This window comes from Ceratotherium simum, chromosome 15, assembly GCF_057802395.1.
Source record: "Ceratotherium simum simum isolate JZ-2026a chromosome 15, ASM5780239v1, whole genome shotgun sequence".
Taxonomy (NCBI): domain Eukaryota; kingdom Metazoa; phylum Chordata; class Mammalia; order Perissodactyla; family Rhinocerotidae; genus Ceratotherium; species Ceratotherium simum.
Genome location: NC_141914.1, coordinates 61,821,315 through 61,845,840, shown reverse-complemented (window position 1 = coordinate 61,845,840; position 24,526 = coordinate 61,821,315). Strand labels below are relative to the sequence as shown.

The 24,526-nt window shown below is 38.0% G+C and overlaps 2 protein-coding genes across 4 annotated transcripts in view; one reads left to right on the top strand and one right to left on the bottom strand.

Annotated features, from left to right (window-relative positions):
• RARRES1 (retinoic acid receptor responder 1) overlaps nucleotides 1–2,074 on the top strand; it is a 29,099-nt gene extending 27,025 nt beyond the window's left edge. The window contains exons 5-6 of the mRNA XM_087440115.1: nucleotides 1,187–1,249; nucleotides 1,331–2,074. Coding sequence (XP_087296241.1) covers nucleotides 1,187–1,249; nucleotides 1,331–1,480 — 213 coding nt within the window. The 3' untranslated portion in view covers nucleotides 1,481–2,074. The remainder of the gene's footprint in view (nucleotides 1–1,186; nucleotides 1,250–1,330) is intronic.
• Nucleotides 2,075–12,321: 10,247 nt separating this feature from the next.
• Nucleotides 12,322–24,526, bottom strand: part of GFM1 (G elongation factor mitochondrial 1) — a 48,211-nt gene continuing 36,006 nt past the window's right edge. Inside the window, exons 14-18 of one of the 3 annotated variants that reach the window (XM_014796235.2) lie at nucleotides 21,492–21,654; nucleotides 19,175–19,319; nucleotides 14,553–14,713; nucleotides 13,741–13,794; nucleotides 12,322–13,600 (exon numbers count right to left, since the gene is read on the bottom strand). In XM_014796235.2, the coding sequence (XP_014651721.1) occupies nucleotides 13,469–13,600; nucleotides 13,741–13,794; nucleotides 14,553–14,713; nucleotides 19,175–19,319; nucleotides 21,492–21,654 (655 nt within the window). In that variant the 3' untranslated portion in view covers nucleotides 12,322–13,468. The other 2 variants (XM_087440113.1, XM_087440114.1) reach the window with 2 other exon arrangements.

Genomic DNA, 24,526 nt, shown 5'->3' with positions numbered 1-24,526 from the left:
TAGGAAATTGGTTTAGTCACTAGTAAAATGCAGGGAGATCAAGTGAGTAAAGGGGAAGAGGACTGCCTGCCTGTCAGCATCCAGGGCACTGGGTTAGAGCAGTGTGGCAAAGCATGAAGAACATGCATGGTGGGGTCAGCTGATCTGAGTCTGAATCCCCATTTGTCGCTGGTCTCTTACCAGCTGTAACCCCCAGTTACTTCCCCTGTAAAACCAGGCTCCAGAACACACTCTTGTAAGACAGGCAGAAGAATTAATTATGTGAGAACACGTGTGAAGCCTAGCACAGAACCTGGCCCACGGTAGGCATTCCAGAAGTACTGGTTGCTCTGCCCCTTATCTAAGGGCTGATGTATCACAGCTAACAGATCAGCTTGAGAGGCATATAAGCATCTAGACTCCTAAGCCTGTCAAAAGATTCTCCCTGGGGCTAGCCCCATGGGCTAGTGGTTAAGTTCAGTGCGCTCCACTTTGGCAAGCCAGGTTGGGTTCTCGAGTTCGGATCCCAGGTGTGGACCTACACCACTTATCAGCCATGCTATGGTGGCGACCCACATATAAAGTATAGGAAGGTCGGCACAGATGTTAGCTCAGGGTGAATCCTCCTCAGCCAAAAAAAAGCTTCTCCTTATCCCCACAGACATTAGCATCCATCAAAAACCATAAATATGGGGCCAGCCCCATGGCGAAGTGGTTAAGTTCATGCGCTCCACTTTGGCAGCCCGGGGTTCGCAGGTTCGGATCCCAGGCGCGGGCCTGTGCACCACTTATCAAGCCATTCTGTGGCAGCGTCCCATACATAGTAGAGGAAGATGGGCACAGATGTTAGCTCACGGCTGTTCTTCCTTAGCAAAAAGAGGAGGATTGGCAACGGATGTTAGCTCAGGACTAATCTTCCTCAAAAAAAAAACCAAAAAACACCATGTAAATACTAAAGAGAAAAAGTGAGAGAAAGACATTAAACTACATTTTCATAGAATTCGGTGACAAAACAACACTAAGAATCCATGACTTCCGTATCTTGAAGCAGGATACTACCAAAGGAAATGAGAACAGTAGCCAAGGGGCAGCAGGAGATTCAAGGCACCCATCCAAAATAAGAATTTAAATGAGATAAGCCTTCCAAATTCTGAGCTAATGTAAACCTACCCTACTTATTACACTAACTCTTTTTTATTTCCTCTAGAAAACAAATGATGGTGCAATTGATTTTGATTATACTGTTCTACTCCATGAATTCTCAACACAGGTAAAACACAAAATTGTACACAGAATTGTTTTTACCAGAAGCTTTTGCAGATTATAATATTTTTGAACTCCTATTTTCTAGGAAATCATCCCCTGTCGTATTCACTTGGTCTGGTCCCCTGGCAAACCACTTAAAGTGAAGTATCACTGTCAAGAGCTGCAGGCACCAGAGGAAGCCTCTGGAACTGAAGGAGGATCAGCTGTGGCACCAACAGAGCTTAGTAATTTCTGAAAAGAAAAAAAGATCTGTTTATCCAAAGTCTAAACAAAATGACTGTACTAAATAGCCTAAATTATTATTCTAGTAAAATAGCTAAGGTATAAGGCATTCTAATAATTTGGGAAACACTGTGATTACAAGTAGATATTCAAAAATTAAAAGATGTTGGAATTTTTCTTTTTCCATTGGTTTGGTTTTGTTTTTAGCTCTGGGAGCACATGCACACTGAATTCTGTTCGGTGTTAAACAGTAACCCCCGCGTTCCTCAGAGTTTCAGTCCTAAAATGTAAAACCCAGTCAAGTTAGTATAGGATGCAACTGGATCAGGAAGGATTTAACAAAAGTTGATGGTCTTACCTCTAAATCTGCATTTCTCATTATTTTGAACATATTGTAGCCAACTATTTTATGTTGCTAAATTGCTTCTACCTAGTATGTAAAAAAGATGATATATTTCAAAGAAAGCAAATTGTAGGGAAAATATTACCTGTTTAAAAAGAACTGTACTATTTTTTATGATTTCACACAAGTGTTTCTTTTCAACTTGATATTTACTTTTAAATAAATGTTTATGTTTCTAAATAAAATATTTTAAATGTGTTTGTAGATTTGTATACATAGGCAAAATCTGTGCTAAGCTGGAATTAAATGAACTCTTAATATTGCTTAATTCAAATTTTAAAAATAAAACTCTCGTGTCTCCCAGATAAAGCCAAGTGTCTGCAAACACGTATTAAATGCAACAGTGATGTAACTGAAAGCATATCAAATATTTACAATTTTCACTTATAAGGAAAACTTGGCCTAAGTAATTGCTGCCAAGTTAGTTAGTAAACTAGTGTTGGCCTAAGTAATCCATAAAAGCAAACACAGTACGTAGCATAATAAAATTCGGTGGAGTACCCCCAAGGCAGAAAGAACTGATCCAGGAAACACGGCCATCATTGTCCTCTCAAATTCCTATCATTTAATGGAATGGTTGTATCAGTGTCTAAAAACCTTTAGCCAGATTCCTTGGCCAGTAATTGGTTAGGAAGCATCAGCCTTAAAATATACCAAAATATTACTTTTATGTCTACACTACTTGAGAAAAATTTGAAAGACACAGACTCTTACAAAATAAAAATAACATGGAATAACATGGATGATAGTTACTTTTTAGCGTATCTAGTTTACGTATTTTTCTATTTAAAACCCCAGCCTTTTGCAATCATCTTCTCAACATCCACTTGATTTAAAGAGCTGTAAGTATTCTGAAGCACTGGAAACTATCATTTAAAGGAAACATCAGGGGCCAGCCCCATGGCGTAGTGGTTAAGTTCGGCGTGCTCTGCTTCAGCGGCCCAGGTTCGCAGGTTCGGATCCCGGGCGTGGACCTACACCACTTGTCAGCCATGCTGTGGCGGTGACCCACATATAAAGTAGAGGAAGACTGGCACAGATGTTAGCTCAGGGCGAATCTTCCTCAGCAAAAAATAAAAGTTAAAAAAAAAATAAAGGAAGCATCGGCTCTCCCACCTATGTGGTAAGGCAGAGAAAATGCTTTTTCTAAAATATCGAACAATCTACAATGATTAAATCATGCCAAAAACCAAGTGATAAACTCCTCTAACCGAAGTTCCCTACATAATCTTCAAAAAAACTGCCAAGAAAGTGACATCAGCGTCATGGCAGAGTGAGCTTTCCCGTAAACTCTTCCGCCGATAAGCTACAACAAAAGGAACAGTCACAGACTAACAATGGAATCCTAGACAGTGAAAAGCAAGATCGGAAAGACTCACACTGCGGCACATCTGAGAGTGGAACGCGCTGGGCCCCCGGAGGAAGTGGGGAGAGGTAAGGAGAACTCCTCTCCCTCCCCATCAGATCAGTGATCCTCGTCTGCCAGGCTCCCAGAGAGAGGGGAGAGGCGGCCCTCTGCCAAGAAACCATAGCACTTCGAGCTCTCTAAGCCAGTGGGAAACTCCCGCACAGAACTGCTACGGGGTACCATCAACATCTGAGCACCCGAGAGAGCAGATAATGAGGGGCAAATAAGAAGCCCCCCACGCCAGGGACACTGCAGGCGAAAGACAGAGCCCTCCTCCACCCCCCCACAAACCAGACCCTGCAACTCAGTCAACCAGACCAGATCAAGCGACCAGTGGATTGCAGCGAACAGCCGTGGCAGAGTGTGGGGGCTCAGATTACACAGCCCTTTGCCCCCACACAGTGGTGGTGGGTGGAAATTGCAACCAGAGATTTCCAGGATGAGGAAAAATAAAGCCAATACAGGAACCACAATGCAAAGGTACATGAAATCACCAGACCAGAAGAAAAATGACAGACACCTAGAAACCAACCCTGAAGACACAGAAATCCATAATCTAAACAACAAAGATTTCAAAATAGCTATCATAAAAACACTCAACAAAATACAAGACAACACAAACAATTCAATGAGATTAGGAGTTTCTTCACAAAAGAGATTGAAATCATAAAGAAAAACCAATCAGTGCTGATGGAGATGAAGAACACAATGGAGGAGATAAAGGAGAATATGGAATCTTTAAAGAACAGAGCTGACAATATGGAGGAAAGAAATAGCATTATAGAGGATAGGAATACAGATGTGCTCCAGATGGAAGAGGAGAGAGAACTAAAACTAAAAAGAAATGAAGAAAGTCTCTGAGAAATATCTGACTCTATTAGGAAATGTAACATAAGAATTATAGGTATTCCTGAGGGAGAAGAGAGGGAAAGAGGAACAGAGAGCCTGTTCAAGGAAATAATAGCTGAGAACTTCCCAAAACTGAGGAAGGAGCAGGAAATACCAGTAAGCAAAGCCAACAGATCACCTAAATACGTCAACAGGCAAAGGCCCACTCCATGACATCTAGTGGTAAGGCTGGCCAAAGTCAATGACAAAGAAACAATATTAAGGGCAACTAGACAAAAACAAAAAATAATATACAAAGGAACTCCCATCAGGCTCTCAGCGGATTTCTCAACAGAAACTTTACAGGCTAGGAGAGACTGGAATGATATATTCAAAATACTGAAAGACAAAAACTTTCAGCCAAGAATATTCTATCCAGCAAAAATATCCTTCAAATATGATGGAGAAATAGTAACTTTCCCAGATAAACAAAAGCTAAGGGAGTTCATGGCCAAGAGACCCCCCCACTACAAGAAATACTCAAGAAAGCCCTCAGGCCTGAAAAAAAGAAAAGAAAGGAAATACAAAGCTTGGAGCAAGGAGAAAAATAGGTGGACAAAATCAGAAAAATAGTAGATCTTTACCGGAATAGGTTAGCAACCACTAAAATACCAAAATCAAAGATCAAAGGGAGGAACTCACCAAAAATAAATTTAACCTCATCACTGTAAACACACAGCCACAACACAAGATAGAATAAGGTATAACAAGAATGACTTAGAAGGGGAAGAGGGAAGTGATTGAATTGACTTAGTATAAGGAAATAAGAGGCCATCAGATAATGGACTATCTCATACACAAGATTTTTTACACAAACCTCAAGGTAACCACTAAACAAATAATCAAAACAAAATCACATATGATAAACAAAGAGAAAACTACAAGAGTCATAAGACAGAACAACCGAATTGAATTGGTAGTCAGAAAGAAATGAGACAAGAAACAAAGGAAATGCAAAAGAACCAGAAAATAAGTGACAAAACAGCAACATTAAGCCCTCATATATCAATAATTACCCTAAATGTAAATGGATTGAACTCTCCAATCAAAAGATACAGAGTGGCAGGATGGATTAAAAAGCAAGACCCAACAATATGCTGCCTCCAGGAAACACATCTCAGCTCTAAAGACAAGCACAGGCTCAGAGTGAAAGGATGGAAGACAATACTCCAAGCTAATGGCAAACAAAAGAAAGCAGGTGTTGCCATACTCATATCAGACAAAGTAGACTTCAAGATAAAACAGGTTAAGAAAGACAAAGAAGGGAAATATATAATGATAAAAGGGACACTCCACCAAGAAGACATATCACTTATAAATATATATGCACCCAACATAGGAGCACCAAAGTAGATAAAGCAACTATTAACAAACCTAAAAGGAGACATTAACATCAACACAATAATAGTAGACTTAAATGAAAAACTGGATGAGATGGACCTAGTAGACATATACAGAGCACTCCATCCAAAAACAGCTGACTACACATTCTTCTCAAGCGTGCAAGGAACATTCTCAAGGATAGACCATATGTTGCGAAACAAGACAAGCCTCTATAAATTTAGGAAGATTGAAATCATAACAAGCATCTTTTCAGACCATAATGATATGAAACTGGAAATGAACCATGAAAAAAAAACTGGCAAAGTGACAAAAATGTGGAGATTAAACAACATGCTACTGAACAACCAATGGATCATTGATGAAATTAAAGGAGAAACCAAAAACTATCTGGAAACAAACGAAAATGATAATATGCCATATCAAACCATATGGGATGCAGCAAAAGCAGTCCTGAGAGGGAAACTCATAGCGATACAAGCCCACCTTAACAAACAAGAAAAAGCCCTAATAGGCAACCTTAAACTACACCTAACAGAACTAGAAAAAGAAGAACAAACAAAGCCCAAAGCCAGCAGAAGGAGAGAAATAATAAAAATCAGAGCAGAAATAAATGAAATTGAGACCAAAAGAACAGTAGAAAGGATTAATGAAACAAAGAGTTGGTTCTTCGAGAAGATAAACAAAATCGACAAACCCTTAGCCAGGCTTACTAAGAAAAAAAGAGAAAAGGCTCAAGTAAATAAAATTAGAAATGAAAGAGGAGAAATTACAACAGATACCACGGAAATACAGAGGATTATAAGAGAATACTATGAGAAATTATATGCCAACAAATTGGACAATCTAGAAGAAATGGATAAATTCTTAGACTCATACAACCTCCCAAAACTGAACCAAGAAGAAATGGAGAATCTGAATAGACCAATCACAAGTAAAGAGATTGAAATAGTAATCAAAAACCTCCCAAAAAATAAAAGTCCAGGACCAGATGGCTTCTCCGGTGAATTTTACCAAACATTCAAAGAAGATGTAATACCCATCCTTCTCAAACTATTCCAAAAAATAGAGGAAGATGGAACACTTGCTAAATCATTCTACGAGGCCAACATCATCCTGATACCCAAAGCCAGACAAAGACAATACAATGAAAGAAAATCACAGGCCAATATCACTAATGAACATAGATGCAAAAACCCTCAACAAAATATTGGCAAACCGAATACAGCAATACATTAAAAAGATCATACACCATGATCAAGTGGGATTTATACCAGGGACGCAGGGATGGTTCAACATCCACAAATCAATCAACGTGATACGTCACATCAACAAAACAAAGAATAAAAACCACATGGTCATCTCAATAGACACAGAGAAGGCCTCTGACAAGATACAACATTCATTTATGATAAAAACTCTCAACAAAATGGGAATAGAAGGAAAGTACCTCAACATAATAAAGGCTATTTATGACAAACCCACAGCCAACATCATACTCAACGGGGAAAGACTGAAAGCCATTCCTCTGAAAACAGGAACGAGGCAGGGCTGCCCACTCTCACCACTCCTGTTTAACATAGTACTGGAGGTTTTGGCCAGAGCAATTAGGCAAGAAAAAGGAATAAAAGGAATCCAAATAGGTAACGAAGAAGTGAAATTCTCACTATTTGCAGATAACATGATTTTATATATAGAAAACCCTAAAGAATCCGTTGGAAAACTATTAGAAATAATCAACAACTACAGCAAAGTTGCAGGGTACAAAATCAATCCACAAAAATCAGTTGCATTTCTGTATGCTAATAACGAACTAACAGAAGGAGAGTTCAAAAAGATAATACCATTTACAATTGCATCAAAAAGAATAAAACACCTAGGAATAAATCTTACCAAGGAGGTGAAAGACCTATACAATGAGAACTACAAGACATTATTGACAGAAATCGATGATGATATAAAGAAACGGAAAGATATCCCATGCACGTGGATTGGAAGAATAAACATAGTTAAAATGTCTATACTACCTAAAGCAATCTACAGATTCAATGCAATCCCAATCAGAATCCCAACAACATTCTTCACAGAAATAGAAAAAAGAATACTAAAATTCATATGGGGCAACAAAAGACCCCAAATAGCTAAAGCAATCCTAAGAAAAAAGAACAAAGCTGGAGGCATCACAATCCCTGACTTCAAAACATACTACAAAGCAATAGTACTCAAAACAGCATGGTACTGGTACAAAAACAGACACACAGATCAATGGAACAGAATTGAAAGCCCAGAAATAAAACCACACATATACGGACAGCTAATTTTCAACAAAGGAGCTAAGAACATACAATGGAGAAAGGAAAGTCTCTTCAATAAATGGTGTTGGGAAAACTGGACAGCCACATGCAAAAGAATGAAAGTGGACCATCTGCTGTCGCCATTCACAAAAATTAACCCAAAATGGATCAAAGACCTGAAGGTGAGACCTGAAACTATAAAACTCATAGAAGAAAATATAGGCAACACACTATTTGACACTGGTCATAAAGGAATCTTTTCGGATGACATGCCTACCCAGACTAGAGAAACTAAAGAAAAAATAAAGAAGTGGGACTTGATCAGATTAAAGAGCTTCTACAAGACAAACGAAACCAGAATTAAGATGAACAGACAACCCACCAGCTGGGAGAGAATATTTGCAAAACATATATCTGACAAGTGGTTGATCTCCCTAATAGATAAAGAACTCACACAACTGAACAACAAAAAAACAAACAACCCGATCAAAAAATGCACACAGGAAATGAACAGACACTTCTCCAAAGAAGATATAGAGATGGCCAATAGGTATATGAAAAGATGTTCAACATCACTAATCATCAGGGAAATGCAAATCAAAACAACACTAAGATATCACCTCACGCCTGATACAATGACTATAATCACCAAGACAAAAAACAACAAATGCTGGAGAGGATGTGGAGAAACAGGAACCCTCATACACAGCTGGTGGGAATGCCAACTGGTGCAGACTCTATGGAAAATGGTATGGAGATTCCTCACAGAATTAAAAATAGAAATACCCTATGATCCAGCTATCCCACTACTGGGAATCTATCAAACGAACCTGAAATCAACACTCCAAAGAGGCTTATGCACCCCTATGTTCATCGCAGCATTATTCACTATAGCCAAGAAGTGGAAGCAACCTAAGTGTCCCTCGACTGACGACTGGATCAAGAAAATGTGGTGTATATATACAATGGAATATTACTCAGCCACAAAAAAAGACAAAATCGTCTCATTTGCAACAACATGGATGGGCCTGGAGGGTATTAAGTTAAGTGAAGTAGGCCAGAAAGAGAAAGACACACACCATATGATCTCACCCATATGTGGAATATAAACCAACACATGGACAGAGAAAACTGTATTGTGGTTACCAGGGGCAATGGGGGTGGGGGGTGGGCACAAGGGGTGAAGGGAGACATATATATGGTGATGGACAAACAGAAACGTACAACCCAAAATTTCACAATGTTAAAAACTATTAAAACATAGAAAAAAAACAAAAAAACTGCCAAGAGCCTTATAATAGCGTATTCAATGTCCTGTGACTGTTAGTTTCTTAGTGTCACATTAAGGGTCAGAAAGAGGTTTCAGCTTTCTGGAGTCTCACTTTCCTAAGTCCTCATCCTCAGAAAGGCGGGCTTCATTAGTGAGACGAGGCTCGCAAAGGGGACCACTGTTCAGTCAGGTGAGGCCTCTAAGGTAATCCTTTGACAGATTTATTTCAGAATAATAGATTTATTAACAGGAATTCTACACATACAGACAACACACAATTACCTAATTGATATTTACAAAACCCACAAAACTTAAACCAATTAAAAATTTCTTGGGGCCGGCCTGATGGCCTAATGGTTAAGTGCATGCACTGTGCTGTGGCAGCCCAGGGTTCACAGGTTCGGATCCAGGGCGCGCACCGATGCACCGCTTGTCAAGCCATGCTGTGGCAGCGTTCCACCTAAAGTAGAGGAAGATGGGCACAGTTGTTAGCCCAGGGCCAATCTTCCTCAGCAAAAAAGAGGAGGATTGGCAACAGATGTTAGCTCAGGGCTAATCTTCTTCATAAAAAAATTAAAAAATAGGGGCCGGCCCGGTGGCGCAAGCGGTTAAGTGCGCGCGCTCCGCTGCGGCGGCCCGGGGTTTGCTGGTTCGGATCCCGGGCGCGCACCGACGCACTGCTTGGCAACCCATGCTGTGGCGGCGTCCCATATAAAGTGGAGGAAGAAGGGCACAGATGTTAGCCCAGGGCCGTCTTCCTCAGCAAAAAAAGAAGAGGATTGGCGGATGTTAGCACAGGGCTGATCTCCTCACAAAAAAAAAAAAAAAAAATTAAAAAATAGAAAAAATTTCTCAACAATAACACCATTAGAACATCTTTTCTAGCACAAACTCTAAAATTGCTGACTTGATTTTACTGATTTTGCTAGGTAATAGCAAAGAAAAATTACATCATCTGCCTTGACATAAAATGAACAACTCTCAATTCCCTAAGCCCTGTTTTCATTGAGTTTAAATTCTTCTGAATCACTCTAAGCCAATGACAGTTATATACACCATCACATTCATTTTCCTAATCTCTTTAGAACTTCTGTAATTTTAAGAACATACAAAATAATACCCGGATTTTGTCTGCATTCCATTTGATTCTACTCATAGTTTCATTTTTCCTGCCTGAATTATGAGTTGTTAGAAGTTAAACAAGTTCTTTTGAAAGTCAGTTGGAAGTTTCTGTATTTGCCCTTCAATGACAGTCCTTCACAACACACGAGTTTATTATACCAATTTCTCTCAGCTTAGAACTTCTGTGACCTGTTCTATGACCCTTCCTAGCTTTCACAGTGCTACAATCACCTAACACGCTGCCTGGCACTTATTTGAATGGATAAATGAATGAATGCTCACAATAAATTGTCTGTGAAACACGAAACTATTTCAATGACGCGTTCCAGCGTTATCTGCAGACCTGCAGCAGCAATTAAGGTTCTAATTCAACCGTTTATAGTTTTAGTAATGCAAACAGCGGCCTTCTGCAAGAGGATACATTCTTACATGTCACAATTTACTCCTACCTGGTGGCTGCCTAGATTCCTTGGCATCAATTTTAAGACTAACGCAGATTTCAAAAACATTAAAATATGAAAAATCCTAAAACTTTACAATTAAATTTTAGTGATTTTACGACTAAGCAATTAAGAGTGAGCAAGGAGGAAAGGAATAACAGAAAATTGATTGTATTTCTGTAAAGGTAAATCTATCAAACTAAGAACAGCCCAAACTCTAACATCACACAAAAGAATAAAAAATGAATAATAATTTATAATTATTAATATAATTAATAAGTAATAATTAAAATTAATAAGAACAATAATTTATTTCAATAATATAAAAAATCTTCCATTTCCTGTCTTGGAGGTGCAGGCAATGCTGCAGTGGTCTTTACCCACACCTGTATAGTAGAATCACATGGACGACTTTTGATCTCCATCTAAAAAATCAGAGTATCTAGGGGCTGGCCTGGGTGTTTCTGTTTAGAAAGTGCCCTAGCTGATTTTTAACACATGGCCAGGGTTGGGAATCAGGGCAACACTGCCTACTGCTGGTACTGTTCTCCAACACAAGTAATACCATCTTTCTTTAAATTAGCCAACAATTATTCCTCACAACAGTAGTATTAAAAAAATCCTCACTTATGAATACTCTCATTAATTTTTTTCTTGCTCCAAACTTTGGCTAGTACGTGGTCTTCACCAACTATAAGCAGACTCCTGCGTTAGCAGGAGACTGGGCTCTGCTCCTGGAGCTGTCCCTCTGTGATCCTGTTCTACTTACTCGCACCAGCTGGGCCTGTGTTGTCACCTGTGAGATGCTGGCGTTGGATTAGCTAGCTAGCCTCTTTTCTGACACCATATCTGGATGGCTAGAATGTTTAACAAGTTAAAGACACATCCAAATTTATCCCTCTTAGTTCCAATATTTCTGACTGTTGGAATAGCCAGAGGAACTGTGCTAAATTCTATGAAGGTATTTCCTCATCAGGAACAATATTCAGAGTCATTGTAAATAGCATGAGATGCTGATGAAATGCCAAAGCAACAACATTTTTCGGGCTTGATGCTATTGTAGCAAGACATTCATGGAAAAAATGCACTTGGTTTGATGAATAAATTATCAATTTCAAAACTTAATGAGCTGTGTGGTCTTGGACAAGTTATTTACCTTTTCTGTGCTTTTGCCTACTCTATTACAAAAGGGACATATACTACCTACTTTCATAGGGTTGTGAACATTAAATTAGATAACACATTTAAAGTATAGTCGGCCCTCCACATCCGTGGGTTCCACATCTGTGGACTAGCCAACCACGGATGGAAAGGCCTACATGGTTGTGTCTGTACTGAACCTGTACAGACTTTTTTTTCCTCGTCATTATTCCCTGAACAATACAGTATAACAACTATTTATGTAGCGTTTACATTGTATTAGATGTTATCAGTAATCTAGAGATGATTTAAAGTATAGGGTGGATGTGCATAGGTTATATGCACATAGTACATCATTTTCTATAAGGGACTTGAGCATCCTCAGATTTTGGTATCAGAGGGGGTCCTGGAACCGATCCCCCATGGATATGAGAGACAACTGTATTTAGCAAATGACTTGAAAACATGTGCTCAATACTTTTTAAAAATCTTTTTTTTCTAGAAACCTTAAGTTATAAAGCCAAATCTATAAATCAAGAAAAACAAAGGAATTTAAAAGTTATTTTATTTCTATTATCCACAAGAGAAAGGACTAGCATGTGTCTATACCACATCAGATGATTTTTGGATGAAGCAATTCTGAACAATATAATAAAAACCGCTTGGGAAAGTCCACCTTATTCTAGAAAGAAAAGCTTAACATTTGTTTTTTCCACAATCTCAATGACTACAATATATGATAAATTCCAACAGACTCAAATTCAACTAGCATTTACTAGGTGAATGAAACTGACTAGTCAGCAACTCTGTAAATTATATCTTATTTTTTAGAGCTGCAGAAACATTAGGAAGAACATAGACAAGAACACCATATGCAAGGGTCTGTTTTTCATTTCACAGGTCCACAAGAAAGGAACATTTATACTCCTAAAAACAGGCAGTTATAAATTTGCAGAAGCCTCAAACTGAAGCAATCAGTTATACATAAAACAGCTAGAAATTTAGCAGGCATTTAAATACCCCAATGAAGAATCTCAAGAACATCCTCTATTAGGAACATATGGAATCCACTCAAACAAAAAAGCCTGCTTATTAAAAGATGACACTCCAAGAAATGTCATGACAATGTAAAATGTCATGATTACATAAATACATGAATTTATGTAATTCACTTTCAAGTGTTCAGCAAAACAATAATTTAAAAAAATTTTTAAATAGAGAGGTATGAGAGATAGGTGGACAACAAACAGGTAAAGCAAATATGACAAAACAAATTATTATCCGACAAATTGTTAACAAGATTGTTCATTGTTGAGTCTAGATGGAAGACACATGGCTGTTCTTTACACTGTTTTTTCAGCTCTTCTGAAATATGCTGAAATACGCTGAAAATTCTTATGATAAAAATTATGGAAAGGAAGTTTACACACATTCTAAGCTCAGAAGTATAAGTGAAATTAGTCTCTTCCCCCTTAGATAAATATTAAATATATTTCAGTAATAATCATATCTTATTTGAGGTTTTTCAATGAACTATAAAACCAATCAACAGAGTTGAGATATACATAGAATTATCTTTGAATATAATAGAAGCTCCTGAACAAAACAGGAAGGGCTTCTAAAATTTCTTATTTCAGCTTGAATTGATTAAAGTATTTAAACCTTGCAGATTCAGTTAGTCAACTTAAAGTGAGGTTAGTTCTTGGCTTTTCCTTTTTTTACAGGAAGTTGACCTGTAGCTTGCAAATACTTATTAATGAGGTCTTCCTGTGTGGACGGTGAACACGGCTGATATCTGCAGTACTCCATCGTGTATTCTCCCTTTCCCTAGGAGATTAAAAAAACAGAAGAGATTTTTTTTTTTTTTACAACTATCAAGTAAAGTCATGCAAAGATTTCACAAATCTGACCATTTTGTTGGGTGATCTCTTGAGGAGCACTGAAGCAAAGCTGAAACACTTGCTCACCTCTGTGCATGACCGAAGCTCAGTGGAGTAACCAAACATATCATTAAGAGGGACCTGAAAACAGGCACAGCGACATCTTAGCATTGCTCATGGAAAAATATTTGAGAAAAATACAGAAAAGCTCTAGCCACTCAGTTCCTTTAGACTCAGGTTTCTATTAACTACAGTTGGCTTAAAAGAATTAAAAGCCAAAGAGAAATATTTTTATTTTACTGAAAGTTGAAACCCTATTTGAAAATAATTTCATTTGACAGTCATCTTTCAGTTTCACAGAGTGGACAGCACGGACAGCCTTCCCTCCTCACCCCACTCCACTCTGGCTGCAGCTCAGGCATTCAGAAGTGTTTCTTCTGTGAAAATGTTAATATGACTTTCCTTTGGACACCTCAATGATATGCTGATAGTCGTATCTTCTAGTAGGCCTTCTGTAACGTGATAAACCTCTTCTCCCAAGATTTAAGTCAAGCAACGTACAGGCAAAGGGATTAAATATTTCCAATAAATTAGAGATAACATAATAAAGCAGTTATGCAAATAAAGCTATAATGAGAAAGAAAGGTAACTATAAACACAAGAAAATGACACACTTACAAAAGGCCTACATGAAATGAATCTTATTTTTACCTTTTGCACTTCAGAGTTGTTCTAACAGCAAATTATAGAAACTGCCACACATATATGAGCCACAAATTCAACACTCAAATAGGCAGGGAAATGTGTCAACTTGCTCTACAATCTCCAAAAACAAAAGGTAACTCTGATTTTCTCCTGTGGTTAATAAAAGCAAGATTGTCAGTGACAACGGTACTTACGTCTGCATACAATGTAAAATAGTCCTCAATTCCATCTTGTCCTGTGATTACCCCATGGCGCCGGTTAATGCCCGCAATCACTGGTCCCTGAAATTCATGTGGGGCTACAACTTCCACAGACATAATAGGTTCAAGAATATATAATGTTGCATTTGCCAAAGCTGGGTTTAAAAAATAATAATAAATTCATTTATTAATCTTTAAACAAACTGCAACTCTTTTTTATCCAGATATCCAAAAGGGAGATGGATGATGCTCTCCCAAAGGTACACACACAAATGATGAGGTTAAAATGTTCGATCTGGCTCATTTTTCTAGCAGCAGTAACAGTTACTCTTCTAAATGGAAATCTCAATAAGACAACACTTAATTCTAGTACGAGTACTTCCATTACCATATTTTTATCCTTAAAATCATTAAGCTGCAGAGAATAATACGAAAGGAGTCTTAAAACAACATTCGATCAAGTCCTTTACCATCTAAATTATCCAGTTGAGGGTTACTTATCTCTTCTGAAAACCTTTAGGAGAAAAGACACAAACAGTTAAGCCTTTGACCAGGGTAAACTCATTCTTTCTTGTTGGTTCCTGGCAGACAGTTATTTTTAACTGTAAGAGAACAACTTTTTACCACGGGAAGGAGGGGTGTTGAGGGCACAATCATGTAGTTGGAGACGATAATCAGGTCATGCCCGAGACCAGTCTTTCCTTTTCTAGGTTGAACGATTTCAACACCTGATAGAGAATTAAAAGTTTCTAGTTTCTGCTCTGCCTCTAACAAGTTACATGTTTTTGGAAAAACACCATCTGTCCACATCTCAAGTTTCCTCACCTACAAAATAAAGACATTGTTTATAATAAACTAATTAGCAACTATTGTTGTATATTCTTAAAGTACTTCTTCTAAAGACACTATTAGCTTAAGCATAATAATTATAAGAACAGCAATTTAATATATTTGCATTTCTCTGAAATATTTTCTAATTCAAATCATATCCTAGCTCAGACCTACCTGTGACTAATTAGTCCTAATTAGTGAATTTTGTTCCCAAAAGAGGAATAACTGAACTTTTCAGACTCCTAAGCTTCACTAGCTAAGCCCTGTAGAACCCTACACAGACATCTAAAGCAGTAGACTAACAATTCTACGCTCTAGAAACAGCTTTCTTTCTTGTAACTTCTTGGGTTATCACAACTGCAGAACTTCCTTGGCTCTAAACAAATGCAATTAATATGGACAAAGGCACCCAGAAAGAGATGTGAGCAGACATATTAAGATTTAGTTACACATTATTTAGTGTGCTCAATAGGTCAGTAATATAAGAGCTAGATTGTGAAAGGGTCATATTTTAAAGGGAAGGAAGGGGCCAAGTGTACAGTGCCTGTCACTCAGTTGTTGGGGACAGCCTGTTCAGTTCTCAGTTTCATATTCCCTCACCTTGCTCTCTTCCTTCTTAAATCCACCTCCGGACTCACTTCCAAAGAACTCTGCCCTTATTCACGCCTTCCTCTAACCCCATTCCATGACAAAACTCCAGAGCTAATTCCCCCTGCTGTTTTTCAACAGTCACACTCAGCCAAGTCCTAAAAGCAATTTTTCCTCAAGCAGATCCATGTAGTCTGTAGCTTCTCAAGACAAAAAGTACAAGTACCAACATCATCATAGGACCTTTTAAGCCTAAAGTGCTGGGTAGACGTGGTAATGTTTCTGTTTAAGCCCAGTAGGAATAACGTGGATCACACCAGGCCAGGTGCTGAAGAGGCTGTGTGACGAGGTGGTCAACGGCTAGGGCTCTCCTATGGGCTTAACTCTCAGCTCCAACACTAATTAGCCATATCCACGGGCCATTCAATTAACTGCTCTGAGTCGCAACTTTTCTCAACTATAAGGTCACTGTGAAGATATATTTCATGTACTCAGCATAATACATAGCACATAAGTGATCAATAAATGTTATTACGACCACTCTGACACATAAAGCCAGGGAATGTGTGGCATGGCACAGTCTTAGGTCAAAGGTAATATGAAGGGAAGAGGGATTAGCATCCATTATGTCCAACTTTCCCCAGCAGCCTGGAGAAAGTTCCAGTGACTTGCCCATTTCTACAGAGTCAGCACGGAGCAGAGCCAACTGAACTCAAAACCCATCATGCAATGGGGCAGAAGATCGCAAACGCGACGCTGTCAAGTTAAATGAGCTAACCATGACTCTGGGCAGGCCTTTAGTAGAGTGGCTACAAGTTCGACGTTTCGGAGGAGACCAAGCATAGTGCTCTTTCTAAAAACTGGCCATAAAAAATGATGGCAACAGTCACATCCATAAGGTGAAACATGCCCAGAAAGAACATTAAATTTCACAATTCAGTTTTAGTTACATCACTGATTAATCTCAGGGACAAAGTTTAAATTGTGACTGAACATAGTTTCAGTTTTCATTTTTTTAACAAAAAATACATGAGAATTTGAACTATTTTCCTTCCAATTTTGATAACAGAAAATAGCTCATAAGTATAAGCTATTCTGATACTAAGCTCATTCACCAACATTTTCATCCTAAAACTCTCATATGGTATTCAAGGGAGGTATATGCACAGAAAGTTCATTTTCTTAGTGAGCTTGGCAAAAATTTCCTTTCACTCCTTTATACTTTTGTCATTCAACCACGGAGAAATAAGAATCAGATGAAGAAACAGCAAAGTAATCCATTTTTCATGCTACCACCCTGCTTATTTGCACCTGTTCATCTGGCAAAAAAAACCTCAACACTTCTCAATTCAGTCATCAGCTAGTGCTTTTCCTCTGCACACCTGCCAGGCAACTAATCCTACTCAATATTTGTATGCTTAAATAACTAAAAACTAAATGGTACATATTCATCTGTTTAGTTAATATTCACAGATACACAGACTTTTTTCATGGATATGTGTGTGTATATTATGGGCATATACATCTATATTTATTTATATTTCATATAAGAGCAATTAAAAAGAACGAGACTCTTTGTTAATTGATAACCATACCAATTATCTCGGTTTATATAAACTTTATCTCCAGGAAAGCTACCAATTTCCAGTCAAGAACCAGCCTAAAACAATTGGTGATTACTAATTTGTTATAACTGTAGTTTTAAAAAAAGTATCACAATGTATACATTTATCAAATCATCATGTTGTATGCTTTAAATATCTTACAATTTTATTTTTCAATTGTACCTCAATAAAGCTGAAAAAAAGAATATGAAGTGATTACAACTAACTTGTCAGTTTAGATTTATTAAAGTGGTAAATACTTAGAGGGCAAGAGGCAGGTGTTTCAATCCGAATGATGCCTAATAAAGTCTTATTTTTTATTTCCCTTTTTCCTATTAACACAATCTTCAGATTGTGACAAGATTTTTAGAGCACAGATTTCAAATGCTTTGAAATCCCGTGAACCCCTGGCCCCCAAAGTAGAGTGCCCGAACTTAACCGCTACGCCATCAGGCCAGCCCCTCAAATGCTTTTTTAATAGACAGCTGACATAAAGAAAATGGAGTAGTCTCTCTCCTTTTTACAATCGAGAAACTAAAATACAAATTACTAATGGCTCCCATTAGTTTAAATAAGGTAAATAAGTAAAATAAGGAATTAGCAACCTGGTCAAGGAATGAGAAACCCCCTCCAACCACTGTCCCACATCTCATCACAGACACAAACAGACCAGAAACAACAGAAACTCCAAAACCCACAAAGAATCAATAAAATCCTGATTTACAGAATGCTTAGGAAATTATTATGATTTACCTAACTTTCCACTGTCCATTTTGACCCGCTTTGACGAAAGTATTTCTGAAATGTTTGTGAATCATCTTATCATTCTCCTGTGTAGAGAGGCTTCTGGGCATTACTAATGAATTACCATATGACAGAGACGGAAGAGATGATAAAGAGAATGAACTTTCTGGCTTCAGGACACAACTTTGAAGTTCCTTTGTTGATAAGCCTCATGTCAAACTACTGTGTTGTCATTTGCTTTTCTCTCTTAAAAGCAATGAATCAGACGTATTTGCAATTGCTCAGGGTTCTGGTTCATCAGAGTTTTAATACACGTATTATTCTGTGTGAAAAAGGTTGACAATTTTAGCAGTTTAGCAAGAAGCCTGCACTGTGAACAAGGCTTACTGAATTCTTTCAAAATACTCTGACATTCTCAAAATGCTTAAAAGCCTATAATGTCATACATGAAAAAATTACAAATTTATTGATTTCCTGACGTCTGAATAAGTCACCAAAAATAGCACGACTGTAGTAAATGTCTCTTTAAACTATTTCTTAGAATTCTGAGCATTTCTATCTTCTCTATTAAAAACCGAACTTACAGATAATCTATTAATTTAAACATATGAAAAATACCACATAATTTAGGAGAACAAGGTAGGTTTTTAATTTTTTAAGAGAGAGAACACAGTAATCTATCCTCACTGTGATTCTATAAATATTTGCCCAGAACCTTCTATGTTCCCTGGTGTGCTCCCTAGTGCTCTGCGGGAAGAGGACTAAAACACAGTGCCGCCTTCTGAGGCTCTGATGGTCTACCAGGGAAAACATACAGAGTGATGCAGCAGGGACCAGGACAGACAGTACCTTGTTTAAGAGCACCTTCCCCTGCGCGGATGAAAGAGATTTCATTGGAATCAACCATGTGATGCGCTCCATCTTGCAGGACAAACCGGAGCCCAGAGAGCTTGTGACCAGAAAGAGGGCCCTTCTCGCAGGCATCCAAAAACCCCTGTCAGTGAATGAACACAACTTCTGGAGTGAGTGGATTTCACTTGCAGGTGAATTACCAAGAACTCACACACATTTTAGTGTTCAGAAGTTTAACATTTTTATGAATGCTATACTTCACTCCTCGAAAAAAAAGTTTAAAAAAGTTGAACAGCTTTACTATGTGGCATCAAGATGAGCAATCCCTTGGAAAAGCATATTACTTAAAAGTGTGAGCTGGTCTGAAAGTGATGCTGGGAATGCTAACGATCACTTTCTCATAACCTCATCTTCAGGACTGACTTAACTCTCATAACCTTTCTAGAGACAGCATGATCTTAATTTTACAAGGAGGAAACAGAGGAAAGGCAGGTCTAAGGAACTCCCTACAAGAAAACTTCCATCGAAATTGGTGTTTATTCAACAGCTGTGTCTTAAGCTCCCGCTATACACCTATCACTGCTCTGCCTCATTGGCAGATTACTACATTACAGCTTTAGTGTTACACAAGTGTCAGTAAGAACTAGAATTAAAAGGTAATTTCATTTGTCCAAATGCAATTCTTTTTTTAAAAAAATAGCTTCATTGAAGTATAACTGATATACAATAAACTATACATATTTAAAGAGTATAATTTGATCAGTTTGCAATTCTTTTTCATTCAGTCACTTAAATATTTGTAGAGCTCCTACAATTCAAGTTAGTCTTTCTTGGCAAGACAATCACATGGGGGCCGCCCCGTGGCTGAGTGGTTGAAGTTCCGTGCACTCTGCTTTGGGGGCCCAGGTTCGCGGATTTGGATCCCAGGCTCGGACCAACTCCACTCATCAGCCATGCTGTGGAGGCATCCCACATACAAAAAACCAAGGGTGACTGGTATGGATGTTAGCTCAAGGCTAGTCTTCCTCAAGCCAAAAAAGAGGAAGACTGGCAATGGATGTTAGCTGACGGTGAATCTTCCTCACCAAAAAAAAAAGAATCATATGGCTACACATACAGTACAATATATTTCTGAGATTTCAAAACTGTAAACTCTGCATGCTGAACAGCCAAGCTCTCCTTTACCTACACTAATTTTGGAGAGCAGAAGATAATTTAAAAGTGTGTAAATGACAAAATACTGTCTTCAAATAAAATATAATGAATGAAATATGCTAATCACAAAAAATGCTACCACAACTGAAACCAAAATTACAATGTTAATAAAGATTTCTAAGTTAAAAGCTTAAAGAAAAACATTAAAAACTTCAATCTATAAGAATAGACAGGGGCCAGCCCCGTGGCTTAGTGGTTAAGTGCGCACGCTCTGCTACTGGCGGCCTGGGTTCGGATCCCGGGCATGCACAGACGCACCGCTTCTCCGCCCATGCTGAGGCCGCGTCCCACATACAGCAACTAGAAGGATGTGCAACTATGACATACAACTATCTACTGGGGCTTTGGGGTAAAAAAAGGAGGAGGACTGGCAATATATGTTAGCTCAGAGCCGGTCTTCCTCAGCAAAAAGAGGAGGATTAGCATGGATGTTAGCTCAGGGCTGATCTTCCTCAGGGGGAAAAAAAAAAAAATAGACAGTTGCTAAAGATTTACAACATTCTTAAAACCAGTGACCTAGAAAGCAAACAAAACGGTAGCCCCTTAAATGTACAAAGCACTTCACAATTCCCAAAGAAATGTCACAGAACCTTACCTGATCCTCAATTTTGTGATGGGTTCAGGTTTAAGTATTTCATTCTTGGTTTACAAATGAAGACACTGGCTTTGAGCACCATGACTTACCAAAGAGCACATTAATCAGGAGCAGGGAGGATTGCAGCACCCAAGAGTCAGGAATCTTAACAAATGACCACTCCATTAACAATAGTACACCTAAAACTTTCATAAACCCCTCACAACTACTACAAATTTTAATTGCTGATTACAATCAATGAAGTAGCTTCAATTTATCAAGAGAAATATAACAACTCTGGTTAAGAAACAGAATCATTTCCCCTCACTGTCATAGGATATATTTATAGCTCTTGAACTGAATGAATTAAAGAGTCTAAATCAGATGGAAAGCTTGACAATCAGATAAAGAAGCCTGATCATAATTAAAATGAATCATGGAAGACAATGTGATAGAAATATGATTTGACATCTTATAAACTGTTTTTGATTTAAAAAAATGTAAGAAAGTTTTTTTGTTTTTTACCTTTTCTACAGCAGGCACAAATTGCTTTGGAATATTTGCCCCGAATGTTTCATCTGAAAACTCCAACTTAGTGTAGTTCTCTGGGTCCAGGGGCTCCAGAACACCCATCACTCTTCCAAACTGGCCCGCACCACCTGACTGTTTTTTATGTGTAAACTCAAACCTGAAAGTGATTTAGGAAGAAAAAAAATCAACAAAGTAATATGCAGTTACCATAATGAAATAACTCCTACTAATTTAAATGAAAATCCACATTTCATCATTTTTACTTTTTCCTTTGAAGATAGCCCTGCTATCAAACTTACTGTACAATTTATTTAAAAAGGAATCCTCTCCTTTCTGTTCTTACTTGGAGGTGAGGATGTGGTACACCACCAAAGTAATCCATGGTTTTAATTCTGCCAATTCTGAATCTCACAAGTAGAAAAATGAAAGCTAAGTAATTAAAATAAACAGCCTACGGTTCCTGTTCTGGTGACCTACATTCTAAAGAGCTTGCCCATTTCTTCTGGAATGCCTCCCTTGCCTGCAACAGTGTTCTCTCCTTAAATCTCTACAACCAAGGAGAGTCAGCTGAAAACAGGAGCTCTGCAGGTCATTTATTCCGATAGTGCCTATTTGATTTTACTACTTGGACATTATAGACTGAGGCAATTCAAGACAAGGGAGCTTCAAGTGGAATAACGAGCACCTGAAAATGATTAATGGCAAAATGGAATGACTAAGTCAGTCATTCAGACAGCTACATAGGCACAGGTGTTTACATCAAACCACTAATGGCAACATAAATAGGATAGAATAAGCATTTTACATACATATTAAACATATTTAAACACAGGCTACTATTTCATTGATAAAACATTTCACGAGTATCTACTGTTTGCAAAGCATTTCTTCCTTGAAACTGAAACCTTCCTCAAGACTGTAAGATGGAACAGGCCAGCTGCTTTCAAACTGTCTGCAGATAACTGCAGGTAAATAGACATTAATGAGTGTGTGATCCTGCATACAAATCTGTGAATGGTTTTTAAAAAGTAAATATCAATTTTGGTAGGAGATGCCAGCTTGAAATAAGCAGATTTGAAGAGCACTTGAAAGAGCCTAAGTGTGAATATGCCGGATGAACTGTCTTTCAATCATCTTCCAGTGGTCAAGAGCCTCAGGATGGGCTGGGAAAACAAGTGCTGGAGGGTTAATTTTCCCAGGAGGGAAAAAACAGCTATCAGAACTGAGAGAAGGAAAGCAGAAGAGAAACAACTGCCAAATCCCCACAGGATACTGACAGAATTCCAAAATTGTGGTCCACGGGACATATCCTCAGGGACACACAAGTTCTCTGAGACATTTTAAGTTTTGTTTTCAATTTGACAATAATATAACATCTATACAGCATACTCGAGAAATGCTGTCTATATGGTAATCACTAACCATGGATATTTAAATTAAACAAAACTTAAAAATTCAGTTCCTTAGTTGCACTAGTGATATTTCAAGTGGTCAACAGCCAAATGTGGAGAGTAGCTACTGTAAGGGACACTGCACAAAGTTCTACTGGACAGCACTGCTCTGGAGGACCAACTCACAAACAAGTCATCCACTCAGTTTCAGGGAGCATGTCTGAATCTATAGTCAAGTGGATGCCAAATTACAGAACACTTATGTGCCAGGCTTGTGCTAAACACTTTTTATGGATTGTCTTACTTGTTCTTTACCACAAACCCAAGAAGTAGGTACTATTTTTATCACCATTTTACAGATGAGAAACCTGAGTGTCAGAGAAGCTAAGTGACTTGCCAAATGTGATACAGCTATTAAGTGGCAAAGCCAGGATCTGCACCAAAACCAATGCTCTTCATCAAACATTTTTCTAGAAAGCTAATAAAAAGAATATAAACTAACTTAACCTGCATATAACGCGTTCACTTCAAAAGCCGTTAGGGGGCATTGCACGCAGATAGATTTTACAGTAGCTTCAAGAGAGAAGAGGTGGGAGAACGAGGATACCACGTGGTAGGCAGCTAATAGCCAAGCGGAAAAGTAAAAGAACCAGTGCCCCTGTGTCAGACCACTCGCATGCTGTGAAAGGCAATTTAGTTTTGGCAAAACATCATCACTCACATTAAAATTAATGTTAATTAGAACTGTGATGGTTTTATTGTTTATCTCTATTTTGTAGATTTATTTTGACTTTATAGTCGTGCCGAAGTTGCAAGCCAGCGGCATTTTTACTTAGTTCTATGTTCATATAGTTACATAAAATTATAATAATTTAATTTACCCGATGCCAGAGACCCATAATAATTTTGTTACTTTCAGGGTAACCCACACGTTATTCAAGTTTAAGGATAATGATCTCTTGAGTAAGCGTTTGTGAAGCTTTCGAAGCTTTCCTAAGATTTCAAGCACTCAAATATAGGAATGAGAGTCTCTAAATGTTGTTTATTTAACATCTAAATAGGCAGTTACATTTTTTTAATGTAATAATTATATTTTAAAAAGAACCTAAACTAGTATGTATCCTTTTAGTAAATGCCTGATAGGTCACAACCTTTGTTTCTAGCCTTGACCTACAGAGATGGTAATTGTATTCCTAAAGCTTCAAAATGGTGACTTCATCCAGGAAGCTCATATTGTACTTCTCACAACTCTAACTGGTAATAACACAGGAGATGTTAACTAGCTAATTGGGAAACTTTAAAATTTCATTATCAGCAAAAAGCTCTTTCTGCGTCACCAGAAGGTACTCACCCACTCTTTCCTGGACACTATCAAAGGAGTACATAATTCAAACAATTCATGCACACACATACAATGACAACCCAAAAGGCTGGCTGATGGATGAAGGACTCACCCCTCCCCCTGCAGAAAAAACCTTCAATGTTTTAGAAAAAGCCTTCAGAAGAGAAACTAACCCTTTCATCCTCCAGTTACTTCAGTTGTTGGCTAATATAACTAGAAAGGATGGGAAATGCCTTACTGCTTACTATTTTTAAAAAGCTACTTACTTCACAGAAAAACTTTATTTACAAATAAAT